The 14,408-nt window shown below is 40.4% G+C and overlaps 1 protein-coding gene across 1 annotated transcript in view; it reads right to left on the minus strand.

Annotated features, from left to right (window-relative positions):
- Positions 1–14,408, minus strand: part of LOC127661362 (UPF0606 protein KIAA1549L-like) — a 127,702-nt gene that overhangs the window by 64,911 nt on the left and 48,383 nt on the right. Inside the window, 4 exon segments of the mRNA XM_052152010.1 lie at positions 2,990–3,111; positions 4,229–4,419; positions 9,675–9,710; positions 13,502–13,665. Coding sequence (XP_052007970.1) covers positions 2,990–3,111; positions 4,229–4,419; positions 9,675–9,710; positions 13,502–13,665 — 513 coding nt within the window.

A 14,408-nucleotide genomic window follows, 5' to 3' on the forward strand; every position in this document is an offset into this window, starting at 1 on the left:
GGAAGTCCCTGCTGCCCCCCGGTCGCCGTGTTTGTAGAAACTCCTCCCTCGCAGCAGGTAAGATCTACCACCACGCCATTTCCACATGTTGCCTGAAAACCTGTGTGACGTATTTCGCCACACTTTATCTTCCCCGGAGCCTGGGCAGGTGGTGGTCTCCGCTGGTTCTTTCCCCCTAAAAGAATAGGAGTTGGAAAAGAACGCCTTCCCTGATGCGTGTTATAGCGTTAAAATGTCTCCAGCTGCTTTAACTCTTTGCAAGAAACATAGAGAGAGAAAAGGTGTGGCCTGCTCCCATGCTTGGCACGTCGCTTTGTTCCCCCCCTTCCGGATGCCAGGAACCTAAAGAGTTTATGACATGTTTTATGGGGTGTTGGGGAAGGGTACAGGCAGTCTGACGCAGGCTGTTGCTTTGGCATGCAACTACCTGCCTGCACCTGCAACAGCACCTCACGCACACGGTTCAGCGCATGCCATGATAGAATAGGGTCCCCTAGTGTCGCTTCATTCGACACAACGTCTCATTCCCTCCATTAGGGAACTGAGGTTACAACAGTGACCTAGATGTTCTTGAAGGGAGGGCAGGGGGCAACCAATAATCCTCTCAGCAGTCCAAACTGTCCTTTGTAGCCTTCTGATATCTGATTTCATAGCTGAACCAGTTATTGAAGTGCAGAGGACAGACTCAATGACTGCTGAGTAGAACTGTAGCAGCAGTGCCTGTGGCAGGTGGAACTTCCTTAACTGGCGAAGGAAGTACAAACTCTGCTGGGCCTTTTTCATAATGGAGTCAATGTGGGTCTCCCACATCAGGTCCTGTGAGATGGTAGTGCCCAGGAACCCGAATGACTCCACTGATTTCACAGTGCTGTTTATAATAGTGAGGGGGGTCAGTGTTTGTGTGTTCCTCCTAAAGTCCACAATCATCTCCACAGTTTTGAGTGTGTTCAGCTCCAGGTTGTTTTGACTGCACCAAACAGCCAGCGGTTCAACCTCCCTTCTATATACAGACTTATCTTCATCTTGGATGAGGCCGATGACAGTGGTGTCGTCTGCAAACTTCAGGAGCTTGACAGAGGGGTCTTTGGCGATGCAGTCATTTGTGTACAATTTGTGTCCCTGGGGCTGCTGATTGTACAAATGCTGGAAGTGAATTTGCCCTGTCTCATAAGCTACTGCCTGTCCATCAGAAAGCTGGTGGACAGGCAGAAGTGGGAACAGAGAGTTGGTTTAGTTTAGTCTGGAGTATAGCTGGGATTATGGTGATGATAGCCAAACTTAAGTCCTCAAAAAGGATTCTTGCATATGTCCCTGGTCTGTCCAGATTTTGCAGGATATGATGCAATCCCATGTTAACTGCATCCTCCACAGACCTGTTTTCTTGATAAGCAAATTGAAGGGGATGTAGAAAGGGTCCTTTGATATCCTTCAATTGAGCTAACACCAGTCTCTCAAATGATTTCATGACACAGATGTCAGGGCGATGGGTCTGTAGTCATTAAGTAATGTGATTTTTGGTTTATTTGGGACAGGTATGATGATTGAGCATTTGAAGCAGCATGGGACTTCACACTGCTCCAGTGACCAATTGAAGATCTGTGTGAAGATGGGGGCCAGCTGGTTAGCACAGGATCTAAGACACACGGGTGAAATACAATCTGGGCCATGAGTTTCCTTGTCTTTTGTTTTCTGAAGACAAGGCACACCTGTTCTTCACAGATCTTAAGTGCAGGTTGAGTAGCAAGAGGGGAGAGGAGGGGGGCTGCAGGAGGTGTAGGTGTTTGTGTGAAGTGTAGGTCAGAGCGGGTGTGAGATTGGGCCTTTCAAATCTACAGTAGAACACATTCATGTTGTCAGCCAGTTGTTAGCAGTGATCCAGCAAATTTCTGTCTCTGGTTAGGCATGTAATGTGCTGTTTATATTTGGGCAGTTCACGTTGCTTTGTTAAAATCCCTAAGAATAATAATAACTGAGTCTGGGTATTGTTGTTCCATGTCTTTGATCTGATCTTTAAAAGAGATGCATGAAACTATGAGTGCACTGCTGCTATCTGTAAAGTGTGCTACACATTTAAACAATGAGTAAAACATTTATTTTGTATGTATTTAATGAGGTAAACATGGATTAATAATATACAGGTATGACCAGAGTGGACATGTTGTTGTGTATAGGACATGTCTGAACATGTTGTACAGACAAAATGTCAGACAGAGAAGAGTGCGTGCCAAGAGAGAGAAATTTACTTAAAGAGTTAAGATTTATGAGACAGGTACAAGCTGAAGGCTGCACAGAGTTGAAGTTGAGGTCAAAAAAATAAGGTTGAGTCTGTTTTGCTGGACAAGTGTTTTATTTGATTTAGAATAAAGAGAAAAATATGTATTAGAATAGAGCAACTATATATATATATATATATATATATATATATATATACTGTATATAAGCATCCTTAAATTGCTTAAATTGCCTTATTACGGTCCGAGGACAATTAATTGCGTTTTTTATATTTTTTAATATAATCAATCTAGCATGTATATATAATCAATATAGTATTAGCATGTTAAATCAACAGACCTAGTAAATAAAAAATCATATATTACAGAAATAATTCTCTCTTCTGACAGAAAGTTGTCATATAACCATGACATCAGAAAACTTTAAATATAGAGCAAAAATCATACAAACTAGTGTTATGTTACGTTTGTTTGTTTATTTGTTTGTTTTATTTGTTTTATTTTGTAGCTTGAAATTCCCTATCCATTTTCATTGTATATAAAATAGCAGCATGAACATTCTGCTAAAAATGTCCTTTTGTGTTCCATGAATGAAAGAGTCTACACATAAAAGTGGTTAAATAATGACAGAATTTTCATGTTTGGGGGGAACTACACCTCTAAAAACGCCAGGGCATTGTGTTAAGAACTTCCAAGGCATTGAATTTTGTTTGTGGCCTTAGCGTGAAAAGTGCTGAAACTGCGGAGGTGTCTCTCACCATTAATCTTCCTCGTCACAGGTTTTTGCTGCGCTGTGGCTTTTTGCACACACGATCTCTTGCCCGAGACTCTCTTCACTGATTCACTGCTGATGACAGAGCCATCCTCACTCGGCAACTTACTGCAAGTAACCATAGCAACAAAGTGCAGCAGTGAGTCAGTACATGTATAAAGCTGAGAGGATGGTTATGTCATTTTCTTTGTCTGCTTTCTCATCTCATCTCATATCACACACACACACACACACACACACACACACACACACACAGAAGTCCTAGCTCAATTATACGTGTGTGTGTGTGTGTGTGTGTGTGTGTGTGTGTGTGTGTATGTATGTGTGTGTCTCTATTGTGGGTTTCACAAAACTGTAATTTGTGGCAAGACAATTATGAGAGAATTATAATTTTTGGGTGAACTATTAATTCAATAACAGACAACATTTTTAGTGATCTCATTAACACTGTGGTGTTAGGCTGACATCCTGGAAATTGATTACATTGAAAAAGATGTGCAGTCTCATGAGCACTGTATACACTCACTAAACACTTTATAAGGAACACTATGGTCCTAATAAAGTACCCGATTTGGTCTTCTGCTGTTATAGCTCATCCGCTTCAAGATTCAACATGTTTTGCATTCTGAGATGCTATTCTGCTCACTACAAAATTGTACAGAGTGGTTATCGGAGTTACCATAGCCTTTCTGTCAGCTCGAACCAGTCTGGCCATTCTCTATTGACCTCTCTCATCAACAAGGCATTTTCATCCGCAGAACTGCCACACACTGGATGTATTTTATTTACATTACCATTAAAAGTAAATCCTAGAGACTTTTGTGTGTGAAAATCCCAGGGCATCAGCAGTTACAGAAAACTAAAATCAGCCTGTATGGTACAAGCAATCATGCCACGGTCTAGATCACATTTTTTCCCTATTCTGATGGTTAATGTGAACATTCACTGAATCTCCTGACCTGTATATGCATGACTGTATACATTGTACAGCTGCCTTAATAATGGCTGATTAAATAATCACATAAAAAATAGGTGTAGGTGTACAGGTGTTCCTATTAAAGTGCTCAGTGAGTGTAGTGTCTGCAGGTTATGTCTTCATGACAAGTTGTTTTGTGCTCCTGTGCCGAATCGCACCACATCAAAGCATCACTGCTAAAGCTGCCATATGAACACTGAACAATGGCATTATAGTATAAAGTTGGAGATGGAGTTTCTTCATGCATACCTTTTCCTTATCTCACTCGTCAAGTTCTTCTTAGAGGAGGATCCATCTTGACGAACGGTCTTGCCTAAGGACAGTGGGGCATCTTTAATGGGGTGTGGCAGAATCATGGTCTCCTGGGTAACTGAGAGGGAACCCTCATCACCATCCTGCTGACCCAGGTGCTGCTTGGCATAGTCAAACCCCTGAACAGGCTGAGCAAAGCATAGCATATCAGGAATATTACACATTTTTAAACCTATTTACAAAACATAAAGACTTAAAGACTTAAAGCGCTTCCACAGCTCTGAGTTTGAAATCTATTTGTTCAGTGTTATATTTTAACTCAGTAGTAAGTTGCAAATGTATTGCTAGTTTTGCCCCATAAAGACAGTATGCGCATGATCTGCGTCCCAAATCGCATACTATTCTCCACCATTTTGGTGTGAAAGTTAGATGAGTAGTATGTTTGCGGTGAAAATGCAACGTAAAGAAGTGCTACCAAATGACCAAATACCATAGGAGGGTTAATGGCGAATGTTAGGGTGACCAAACGTCCTGTTTTACCAGGACATGTCCTGTTTTCACGTCCTGTCCTGGCCGCCCTGGCTGTTTTTTATAAAGTGATGAAAATGTCCTGGTTTTCATAATTTTTCATTGGGCCATTAAACTGACCGGCACTAGGGCAATCTTCACCTGCGGTGCTGCATGTGACGTAATCCCTGAGAGGCTGCCGTGTGGGCGGCTCTCTTTACACTCACAACGAGCGAGCAGACAGCCGTCCGAGCATTTCTGCCTGCAACATGCCGAAGCGCAAATGCACATTTACCAATGAGTTACAGAAGAAATTCCCCACTTACTCTCCCGGTCGGGACAAGTGGGAGGTTGCGTGCACCGTGTGCAAACCTGGCACATATGTTTCGGTGTCCAATGGGGGTGCCACAGATCTCAAAGCTCACATGGACACCGAAAAACATAAAAAAGCTTTGCGAGGTGAGAGTAGTTCAACAAAGTTGACGGAGTTCTTTGTGAGACCCGGGAAATCTGAGGATGCTGTGAATGCAGCAGAGGGTGCATTTCATACAGTGAAACACCTCAATAGCTACAGGTCAATGGATTCCACTAGTGCATTGCTAAAAAAGGTATTCCCAGATTCTGACACCGCCAAAAAGTTTAATAATGCCCGCACTAAGACCGAAGCCATTGTGAATGGTGTTTTAGCCCCCCACTCTGTTGAAGTCACACGTGAAGCACTGAAAGAAATCCAGTATTGTGTTATCTCACTGAAACACTGGCAAAAAACAATTTGTCTGAAAAATGCATTGCATTTATTGGAGACAATTGCAACACAAATTTTGGTGGAATTCGACGTGATGAAGGGGGAAACAATGTGTTTGCAAATTTGAAGAGGTTGCTGCAGAACAAGACTCTGATTGGTGTGGGTTGCCCTGCACACATATTGAATAATTGTGTTCATCATGGGGCAGACACAATAGAGGTTGACCTTGAGAATATCATGTTTAAAATTACCAGTACTTCCACATTTACACTGTGCACACTGAGAACCTGAAGGAGTACTGTGATTTTGTTGACATTGAGTACAGGAGGATGCTTTCTCACAGCAAGACAAGGTGGCTGTCATTGTTCCCAGGCATTGAGAGGATGCTACAGATGTTTCCAGCTTTAAAAGCATTCTTTCTGTCACAGCAAAAGCCACCCATAGTGATCAAGAAGTTTTTTGAAAACGACTTCAGTGAGATCTACCTGTGGCACATGCACTCACTCATGTCTATGTTCCACACCTACATTCAACAAATGGAAAAGGAGAACAACTCCATCATGGAGGTGAAGAAAATATTGAACAGCATCCACAACATTCTTCTTGAACGTAAGAGCAACAATTTCATGTCCCTTAAAGTTAAGGGACTACTGGCAGAAAATCGCAGAGATGGATTTGGTGAGGGCTGTGACAAGTTCTGTGCTGATGTACAAGGCCTGTACAGTGCATGTCTGGGGTATCTGGAGAAGTGGATGCCTCCCATGGAAGAGTTCTCAACATTTATGTGGATGGATATGAGTAAGCCACCAGATTGGAATGATGTGGAGGCCTGCATCAAGTACCTAAGAGAGAAGGGGGTGCCAATTGATGATGTCAAGTGTTTTGACCAGGTCGCCAATCTGAAGAAATTCATAGAAAGGTGCAACAGTAATGAGGAGTTCATTGGCCTGCAGGTGCACAAGAAGTGGACCAAATACTTTGAGAAGGCCAAAAGCATTGCATGCTACTCAGAACTACTGAAGATTTCACAGTTTGTCTTTGCACTTCCCTCTCACAATGCAAATGTTGAGAGGGTTTTCTCACTGATGCAGAGCCAGTGGACAAAGGAGAGGAACCAGCTCTCTGTTGAGTCATTGAAAGGGATTCTATTTGGGCAATACAACTTCAAAGACACTTCTTGCAAAGACTTTCATGCTTATTTGTTAAGCAACAAAAAACTGCTGGAAAAGATCAGCTCTACAGCTAAATATAGATGGGCAAACAAGGTGGATGAGGAAGAAAAACAGGATAAAGAGGAAGAAGAAAACTAAATATATAAATATATTTTGTTAGTGAGTTTTTGTAAGTTTGTGAGAGCTATTTTTGTTCAATTTGGAGGTATTTTTTTTGTTATTTATTATTTATTTATTTTTCTAAAGCAGAAGAGACATTATTTCTATCATTATTTCATTCATTATTTTTGAAACCTGTCATAATAAAACATGTTGAGTAACCTCTGAGAAGCATATCTGAATTTGTGTCTTTGATAGATAGTATTTTGTAATAACAATTTTCTATCCATACAGAGGCATAGCCTACTTTAAATGTATTGAAATTAACAAGGCATCTTTGAGTAAAATTCGAGTATCATTTGAGTATCTCATTGCCGGGCCGAGTGTCCTGGTTTTTGGTAATCAAAATATGGTCACCCTAGCAAATGTTGCAAGTAGAGAAACTCATTAAGACAACAAGGTTTTACCATCACCCCACATGGAGTGAATATGTACATTTAATGGGTAATGTGGCAACTAGGTGAAGCTTCTGTGAAGACAGCACCTTACAAATATGAGTTCAATACATTACCATCACCGTACATTATGCACAGTACATTATTTGAGAGATACATGTTGAACTGTGGTTGGCTAATGTGCTAAAGCTAATGAAAACACATTGCATGTGGTTGAAACAGTACTTCCGTCAGTTGAAAAATGGCTAATTTTTCCATGTAGTAAAAAATTAGTGCATAAGGATTAGTGTAAGTGCAAAGTGTGTAGTAGAATTCAGCAAATTCTATTTCAGTTTAACTCTTAAGTCTATCACACTCCAATTGCTCATTGTTGTGTCGAGAAAAACAAAACAAAATAACTTTGAATTTGTTCTGCTCATCACCTCGTCTCCTGCATTCTGCTATATTCTCCTGTTGCCTATGTCCAGCTCTTGGGCTGTTAGAAGACTTACAGAAACATAACAAGCTGTTGATGTTGCATGGGTTTTTGATATCAGAAAAAACTCTGATATTTGGATATCTTCTGACAGAAAGAGAGATCTAGTGGGAGACTGGATCTATCATTCCTGGCACCGTTTATTACACAAATGTGTATTTTATGTTCTAATTGAATCATTAAAGTCATTCATGGCTGAACAAATGTTCACTTAAAGTTTTAATTTTTAAATGCAATGTGAATCAACAGTGAGATTTACTTCAAAAAGTTAGACTTTTCAGTCAAATGTCACATCGCAGAGGATCGTGCGGGAGAGAGAGATAGTTTACGGACATGTCCGTCATATGTGTGTGTTTGTCTTTTAAGTTTATCATTAAAACTATTATTTATATTGTCAAGCCGGTTCTCGCCTCCTCCTTTCCATTGATCCCTTTACATTGGTGCCGAAAACCCGGGAAGGAAGAGGAATGCGCCGTAGTAGAGTTCTCGCCACTACCATCCACCCCAACAGAGCAGCCGGGGCCATCTGCCGGGGGACGAGGAGCCCAGCCGCATGGAATAGGACGATGGCCGCCGACCGCGAGGGGAGAAGGGGCTCCTAACCGACCGCCTGGAGTGGTCAGGGCCGCTGCCAGGGGCGCAGAAGTCGCCTACCGGCCGCTGAAACGCGACAGGGTTTCCGGCGAGTAGGTTTTTTTTTTTTTTCATCTCTCTCTGCTCTCTGCTCTCTCTCACTGCCGCTCTGCGTTGGCCTTTTCCCTCTCGTTAAATTTTAGTGTTTTTTGGGGGGGTACTACACTGTTACAGGAAGTTATTTAAATAATTTCTGTTTCCCTCCCTCGTCCAGGTAGATGGGGATGACCTGCCGGCACACAGGGCTTAGGACACGCCCTCCCCCAGGGAAAGGGGGGGGGGGGAGGGGTGTACGTCAGGCCGTGGTCTCCCCAGCCTGAGAGAACGAGGGAGGAACGTGGCAGGGCGGAGGGCAGGTCCGGGTCGTGATCCTACACTCCCGTATTAGGCTAATTAAGCCTCCGAGAGGGATAAAGGTAAACTGCAGAGGATCATGCGGGAGAGAGAGATCGTTTACGGACATGTCCGTCGTGTGTGTCTGTCTTTTAAGTTTATCATTAAAACTATTATTTATATTGTCAAGCCGGTTCTCGCCTCCTCCTTTCCATTGATCCCTTTACACACATATTTAATCTTATTTGGCTGCATAACTGAATGCAAGGAGATTATCAGTGATGGTCAAGCATCATTTTGTCAGTTATAGTAAATGATAAACTAGGCCAGGAGGTGTGCTCAGGAAAAAAAACCAGGTCAGATCATTATACTTTATAAAAATCATGTACTGTATTTGACATATGTTTAACAGAAAGCTGTGCTCTGCATTTCTTTTAGAGAGCAGGTTAAATATAGATTTGTGCAGACACACACATTTAATCTGCAGCACTCTATATATACAGGTCCTTCTCAAAAAATTAGCATATTGTGATAAAGTTCATTATTTTCCATAATGTAATGATAAAAATTAAACTTTCATATATTTTAGATTCATTGCACACCAACTGAAATATTTCAGGTCTTTTATTGTTTTAATACTGATGATTTTGGCATACAGCTCATGAAAACCCAATATTCCTATCTCCAAAAATTAGCAGAAGGACCTGTATTTTGTGAAAAGTATGTTGAATTATGAAGTTGTGTGCGTTTAAAGAATAGTTCGCCCAACAATGACAAATTCTGTCAATATTTTCTTTCCCTCATGTCATTCCAAGCTTGTATGACATTATTTCTACAGTGGAACACCAGGTTTGGAACAACATTAGGGTAAGTAAATGATGGCAGAATTGTCATTTTTGGCTGGACATTTCCAACAATTGAGCAGAAAGATTAGTATTCGTTCTTGTGACCTGTCTACGCTACACGGAGTGCACATCAGGGGCCCAGAGCAGCAGGTGAGATGATTGAAGAGATGAATAACTACCTGAGGGTAATAACCCACGTCTCTCCAGTAAGCAGTCTAAATGAGAGAAAACAGCATGAAGAATCATCAATCATGTCCATCTCTCTCTCTCTCATATGCTCTCTTTGGAGGTATCCCCAGAGGCAAATCAAGCAAAGCATGTGAGAGCTGGAGAACTGTTGATGAAGCCAGTGTATAATATGATGAGTGTACAAAATACTGTAATGAGTTATATTGAGGTAAAGAGCAAAGCAGCGTCTCATGGGAAATGATCAAGCGTAAAGCTTGTTATGGGGTTTCATTCACTAATAAAGGCATATAAGCAAAGTCTTGGCAGCCATCTTGGGAACCATCCAGGGAAGCTATTTTCTATGGATACAAGCAACATTTCCACCTGATTCACAACTGGAACATATTTGCTCTTCCCTTCTTTCTAATGTTTATGAATCTGGAGTATTGTAAATGAAGGAGCACATCTTTGTATTAAGTTACTTGCATAAAACACACTTAAACTATTTCCATATCTCCTGTACTGCCAATTGTCACTCTCTGCAAACATAATGTTATGAAAACATTTTATGACTTGAAAAATATGTAGCACATTAGAAGAAAGGGAGGGAATTTATTAAAAAATAAAAAATACCATAGTTTTGCATTCCCTTACAATTGTCCCCAAAAGTCCCCTCGCAATACACTTTTCGCAATAAATAAAACCATGGATAATATTTTAATTAGGGCATGAATAAAGCTATTGTGAGGGAACCCAAAACTTATTCTAAGTGAACCAGGGGTGATCAAACCAGCAGGGGAAGCCAAGGCCTCCCACTTTTTGCCTACAGCTCAACAGAATGACATAAATATGCACACTTCTGGTGCACTCATTAATAGTAGTATAGCATGGGAATTGACTGAAAAGGAGCGAGTACTAGTTGCTTGCTTTATTTTTCTTGATAGAAAATACTGATCAAACTAAAGTCTCCCTCAAGCAATTAAAAGGTCAAGCTTCTACAAACTTGAACAAGTAATTGGCATTTAAGAAACACACTTCATAAAGCTTTGAAACATTAACAAATACTTTGTATTGATCCTATGCTTCTACTCGTACATCAATCTGATACATAACAAAGGTAAAGTTATTTGATTTCACCAGAAATTTTCACCAGTGTGTGGCAGTGCGAGTGCTTAGAAACACAGAATTATTAACCGAATCAATTGAATCACTTTATTCAAAACTCTGAAAAGATTATTGTTAACCATAATTACGTCAAACAGTATCACACCTAACTCAAAAGGAACACTAATCTCACCCACGGTAATTGATGATTATTAACATTAAACTGAACTTAAAACATAACTATAACCCCCAAAAACTTTTAAATGTGAATTACAGATAAAGTCAGAAGTTTACATACACCAAATACATTTAAACTTGGTTTTTCACAATTCCTGACATTTAATGGTAGAAAATATTCCCTGTTTAAGGTCAGTTAGGATCACTACTTTATTTCAGTCTGGTTCATCCTTGGGTACAATTTCCAAATGCCTGAAGGTACCACGCTCATCTGTACAAACAATATTACACAAGTATAAACACCATGGGACCACACAGCCATCATACTGCTCATACTATGCATTCTGTCTCCTAGAGATGCATGTATTGGTGCGAAAAGTGCAAACCAATCCCAGAACAACAGCAACAGCGTTGTACTGTATCCACAGTACCACGAGTCCTATATCAACATAATCTGAAATGCTGCTCAGAAAAGAAGAAGCCGCTGCTCCAAAACCACCATAAAAAAAGACAGACTACACGTGGAAATGTCCTCTGGTCAAATTATCATTATATTTGGAGGAAAAAGGGTGAAGCTTGCAAGCCAAAGAACACCATCCCAACCGTGAAGCATGGGGGTGGCAGCATCATGTTGTGGGGTGTTTTGCTGCAGGAGGGACTCGTGCACTTCACAAAATAGATGACATCATGAGGAAGGAAAATTATGTGGATATATTGAAGCAACATCTCAAGACATCAGCCAGAAAGTTAAAGCTCGTCGCAAATGGGTCTTCAAAATGGACAATGACCCAAAGCATACCTCCAAAGTTGTGGCAAAATGGCTTAAGGGCAACAAAGTCAAGGTATTGGAGTGGCCAATCCAAAGCCCTGACCTCAATCCTGATAGAAAATTTGTGGGCAGAACTGATAAAGCAATTTTGAGAAAGGAGGCCTACAAACCTGACTCAGTTACAGCAACTAATTTTGGCCAAAATTCCAGCAACTAATTTTGAGAAGCTTGTGGAAGGTTACCCAAAATGTTTGACCCAAGATAAACAATTTAAAGGCAATGCTGCCAAATACTCACTGGTGTCAGAAGTTTCAGGTGATGAAATAAATTAAATTATTTTGGTCCACAATTGTTTTTCTGAGGTCTTGGCTGATTTCTTTAGATTTTCCCATGATGTTAAGCAAAGAGGCACTTAGTTTGAAGGTAGGCCTTAAAATACATCCACAGGTACACCTCCAATTCAGTACACCTCATATCAGAAGCTAATTGGCTAACTGTCTAAAGGTTTGAAATTATTTTCTGGAATTTTTCAAGCTGCTTAATAGCACAGTTAACTTGGTGTATGTGAACTTCTGACTTCTGGGAATTGTGATATAGTCAATTAAAAGTAAAACAATCTGTCTGTAAACAATTTTTGGAAAAATGACTTGTGTCATGCACAAAGTAAATGTCCTAAACGACTTGCCAAAACTTTAGTTTGCTAATATTAAGTCTGTGGAGTGGTTAAAACTTTTAATGGCATCAGCCTAAGTATATGTAAACTTCTGACTTCAACTGTAATAACACCCACAAGCACTCCGCAAAACTTGCACAGATGTACCTAATTAATTATGCAATGACAACAGCCAATAGCAAATCCTCAAGGATAAACAACAACAGATGTTAAAGTATATTACTGGTATGGACTATAATTCAATGTAGTTTTAGCATCTGATATTCATTTAAACAGGTAAATGTTATATTTTGACCTTTGCACCAAGAAATGTGAAAAATTCCAGACGTCCGATCAATCCATCAAAACCCTGATCTACAAAAGCCCTGGAACTTGAATAAAATAAAGCCAGAAATGAATGAAAGTGGATGAGGGGTGTGATCTTTCCCCCCCAAACAACTTGAGCATAAACCTTGCCTCGCAGTCATGACTAAACCCTCAGGAACATTTTCATTGGTCATCGATATCATGCAGTCACCTGTGATTAGTTCAGACTCCAGAAATATCGTGAATGGATCTGATGCCGACCAATGGTAAGATAAGCCTGCCGGTAGTTTTCAATAAGGACACGAATTGCATTCAATTGGTTTGGGAACAAAATCACACAGATGAGGGCGCGCTAGCTGTCCTCCCACTGTTGCTTGTAGATACGTTTTGAACCATATGGAGAAGTTTCGTTATACACAAGTCCAGAAGTAGTAATACATTGTATTCTATGACTTATATAATAGTCGTAGAATGAACATATACTATGTGCACAATGTTATCATGCTAATCAAGTAAAATAACAGTGTTTTAAAAATGTTGTGGGTTTCATGTTATTCTTCTCTGAATAGAAGACCAGTCATAAAGTCATCAGAATTACACAAAGTCATTAAATAATTAAATGCAAAACATATTGTTTGAGAACACAAAACTAATTCCAAGGGAACACAAAACTTATTGCGAAGGGATGCAAAACTTTTGGTGAGAGAATGCAAAACTTGAGAGGGAATAAAAACTGTTGAAAAACTTGTAGCTAGACAAAATCTATCGCAAGGGATAACATAAATTATAATGACACTGTGCTAGCGTACCTTCACTCTGGGGTTGAAGCTGCCAACGGGATCACTTTTAAAATCACTCTTGTTTTTTTGGCACAGCACCGTGGTGATGATGATAATGATAAGGGTTACCACAGCGATGGGCGCCAGCACTGCAGCGATGATCCATAGGTTGTTGGGTGGATTCTTCACCACAGCTGCACGGTGGGAAATAATGTTGGTCACATTATTGTGTTGGTCACAAACCACTGCAAAATGCAAAACTTGTTTGAACACAGTTTTAAAGTGAAATGTGCCAATGGAACTTTCCATTATTAGGGCACAAATTGGTGTTCGATTGCTTTTTTTAAGCATTAGAGGCACAAATCCCTTAACTTTTGTGGTGAGTACTATTTAGGCCCAGATATACTTCACTTTGCGTGTTCCGTTCTGTCTTGCGCACAGCTTTGAAAGTATACCTCACACGGATGAGCGCGAATGGAAATGTTCGACACATGCGCAGTACAATTGCTTTGTTATACATGCCATTCACAGGACATCCGCTCTGCAGGATAAAGACAAAGGAAAACTCAGGATCCGCCATTAGAGGAAGCAAGAACAACTGTGGATATTGCCACCTAGTAGACTCTTCTATCTCAACAGTCAACCTTGCGCATGCACGATTGTCCACGCAGAATCCATGCGGACAGGCGAAGTGTACTTTTGGATTGTAAGACAAACTGTTATCTAACATAAAATTAAAGGTGCACTCAGTAACTTTTGTCTTTGTGTCATCTTGGACTTACACTGACGCCTAGTGGCTTGGATGCAGCATCATTTAAAATCAATATTTTTCAGTTTCAGATGTCATTGTAGAAATGTAGTATTCACCGTCATACATGATGACTTTAATCAATGAGTGAAAGTGTCCAATAACAGGACGGTTACTGAGATTAAGCGA

Source organism: Xyrauchen texanus, chromosome 21 (assembly GCF_025860055.1).
Source record: "Xyrauchen texanus isolate HMW12.3.18 chromosome 21, RBS_HiC_50CHRs, whole genome shotgun sequence".
NCBI classification, from domain to species: domain Eukaryota; kingdom Metazoa; phylum Chordata; class Actinopteri; order Cypriniformes; family Catostomidae; genus Xyrauchen; species Xyrauchen texanus.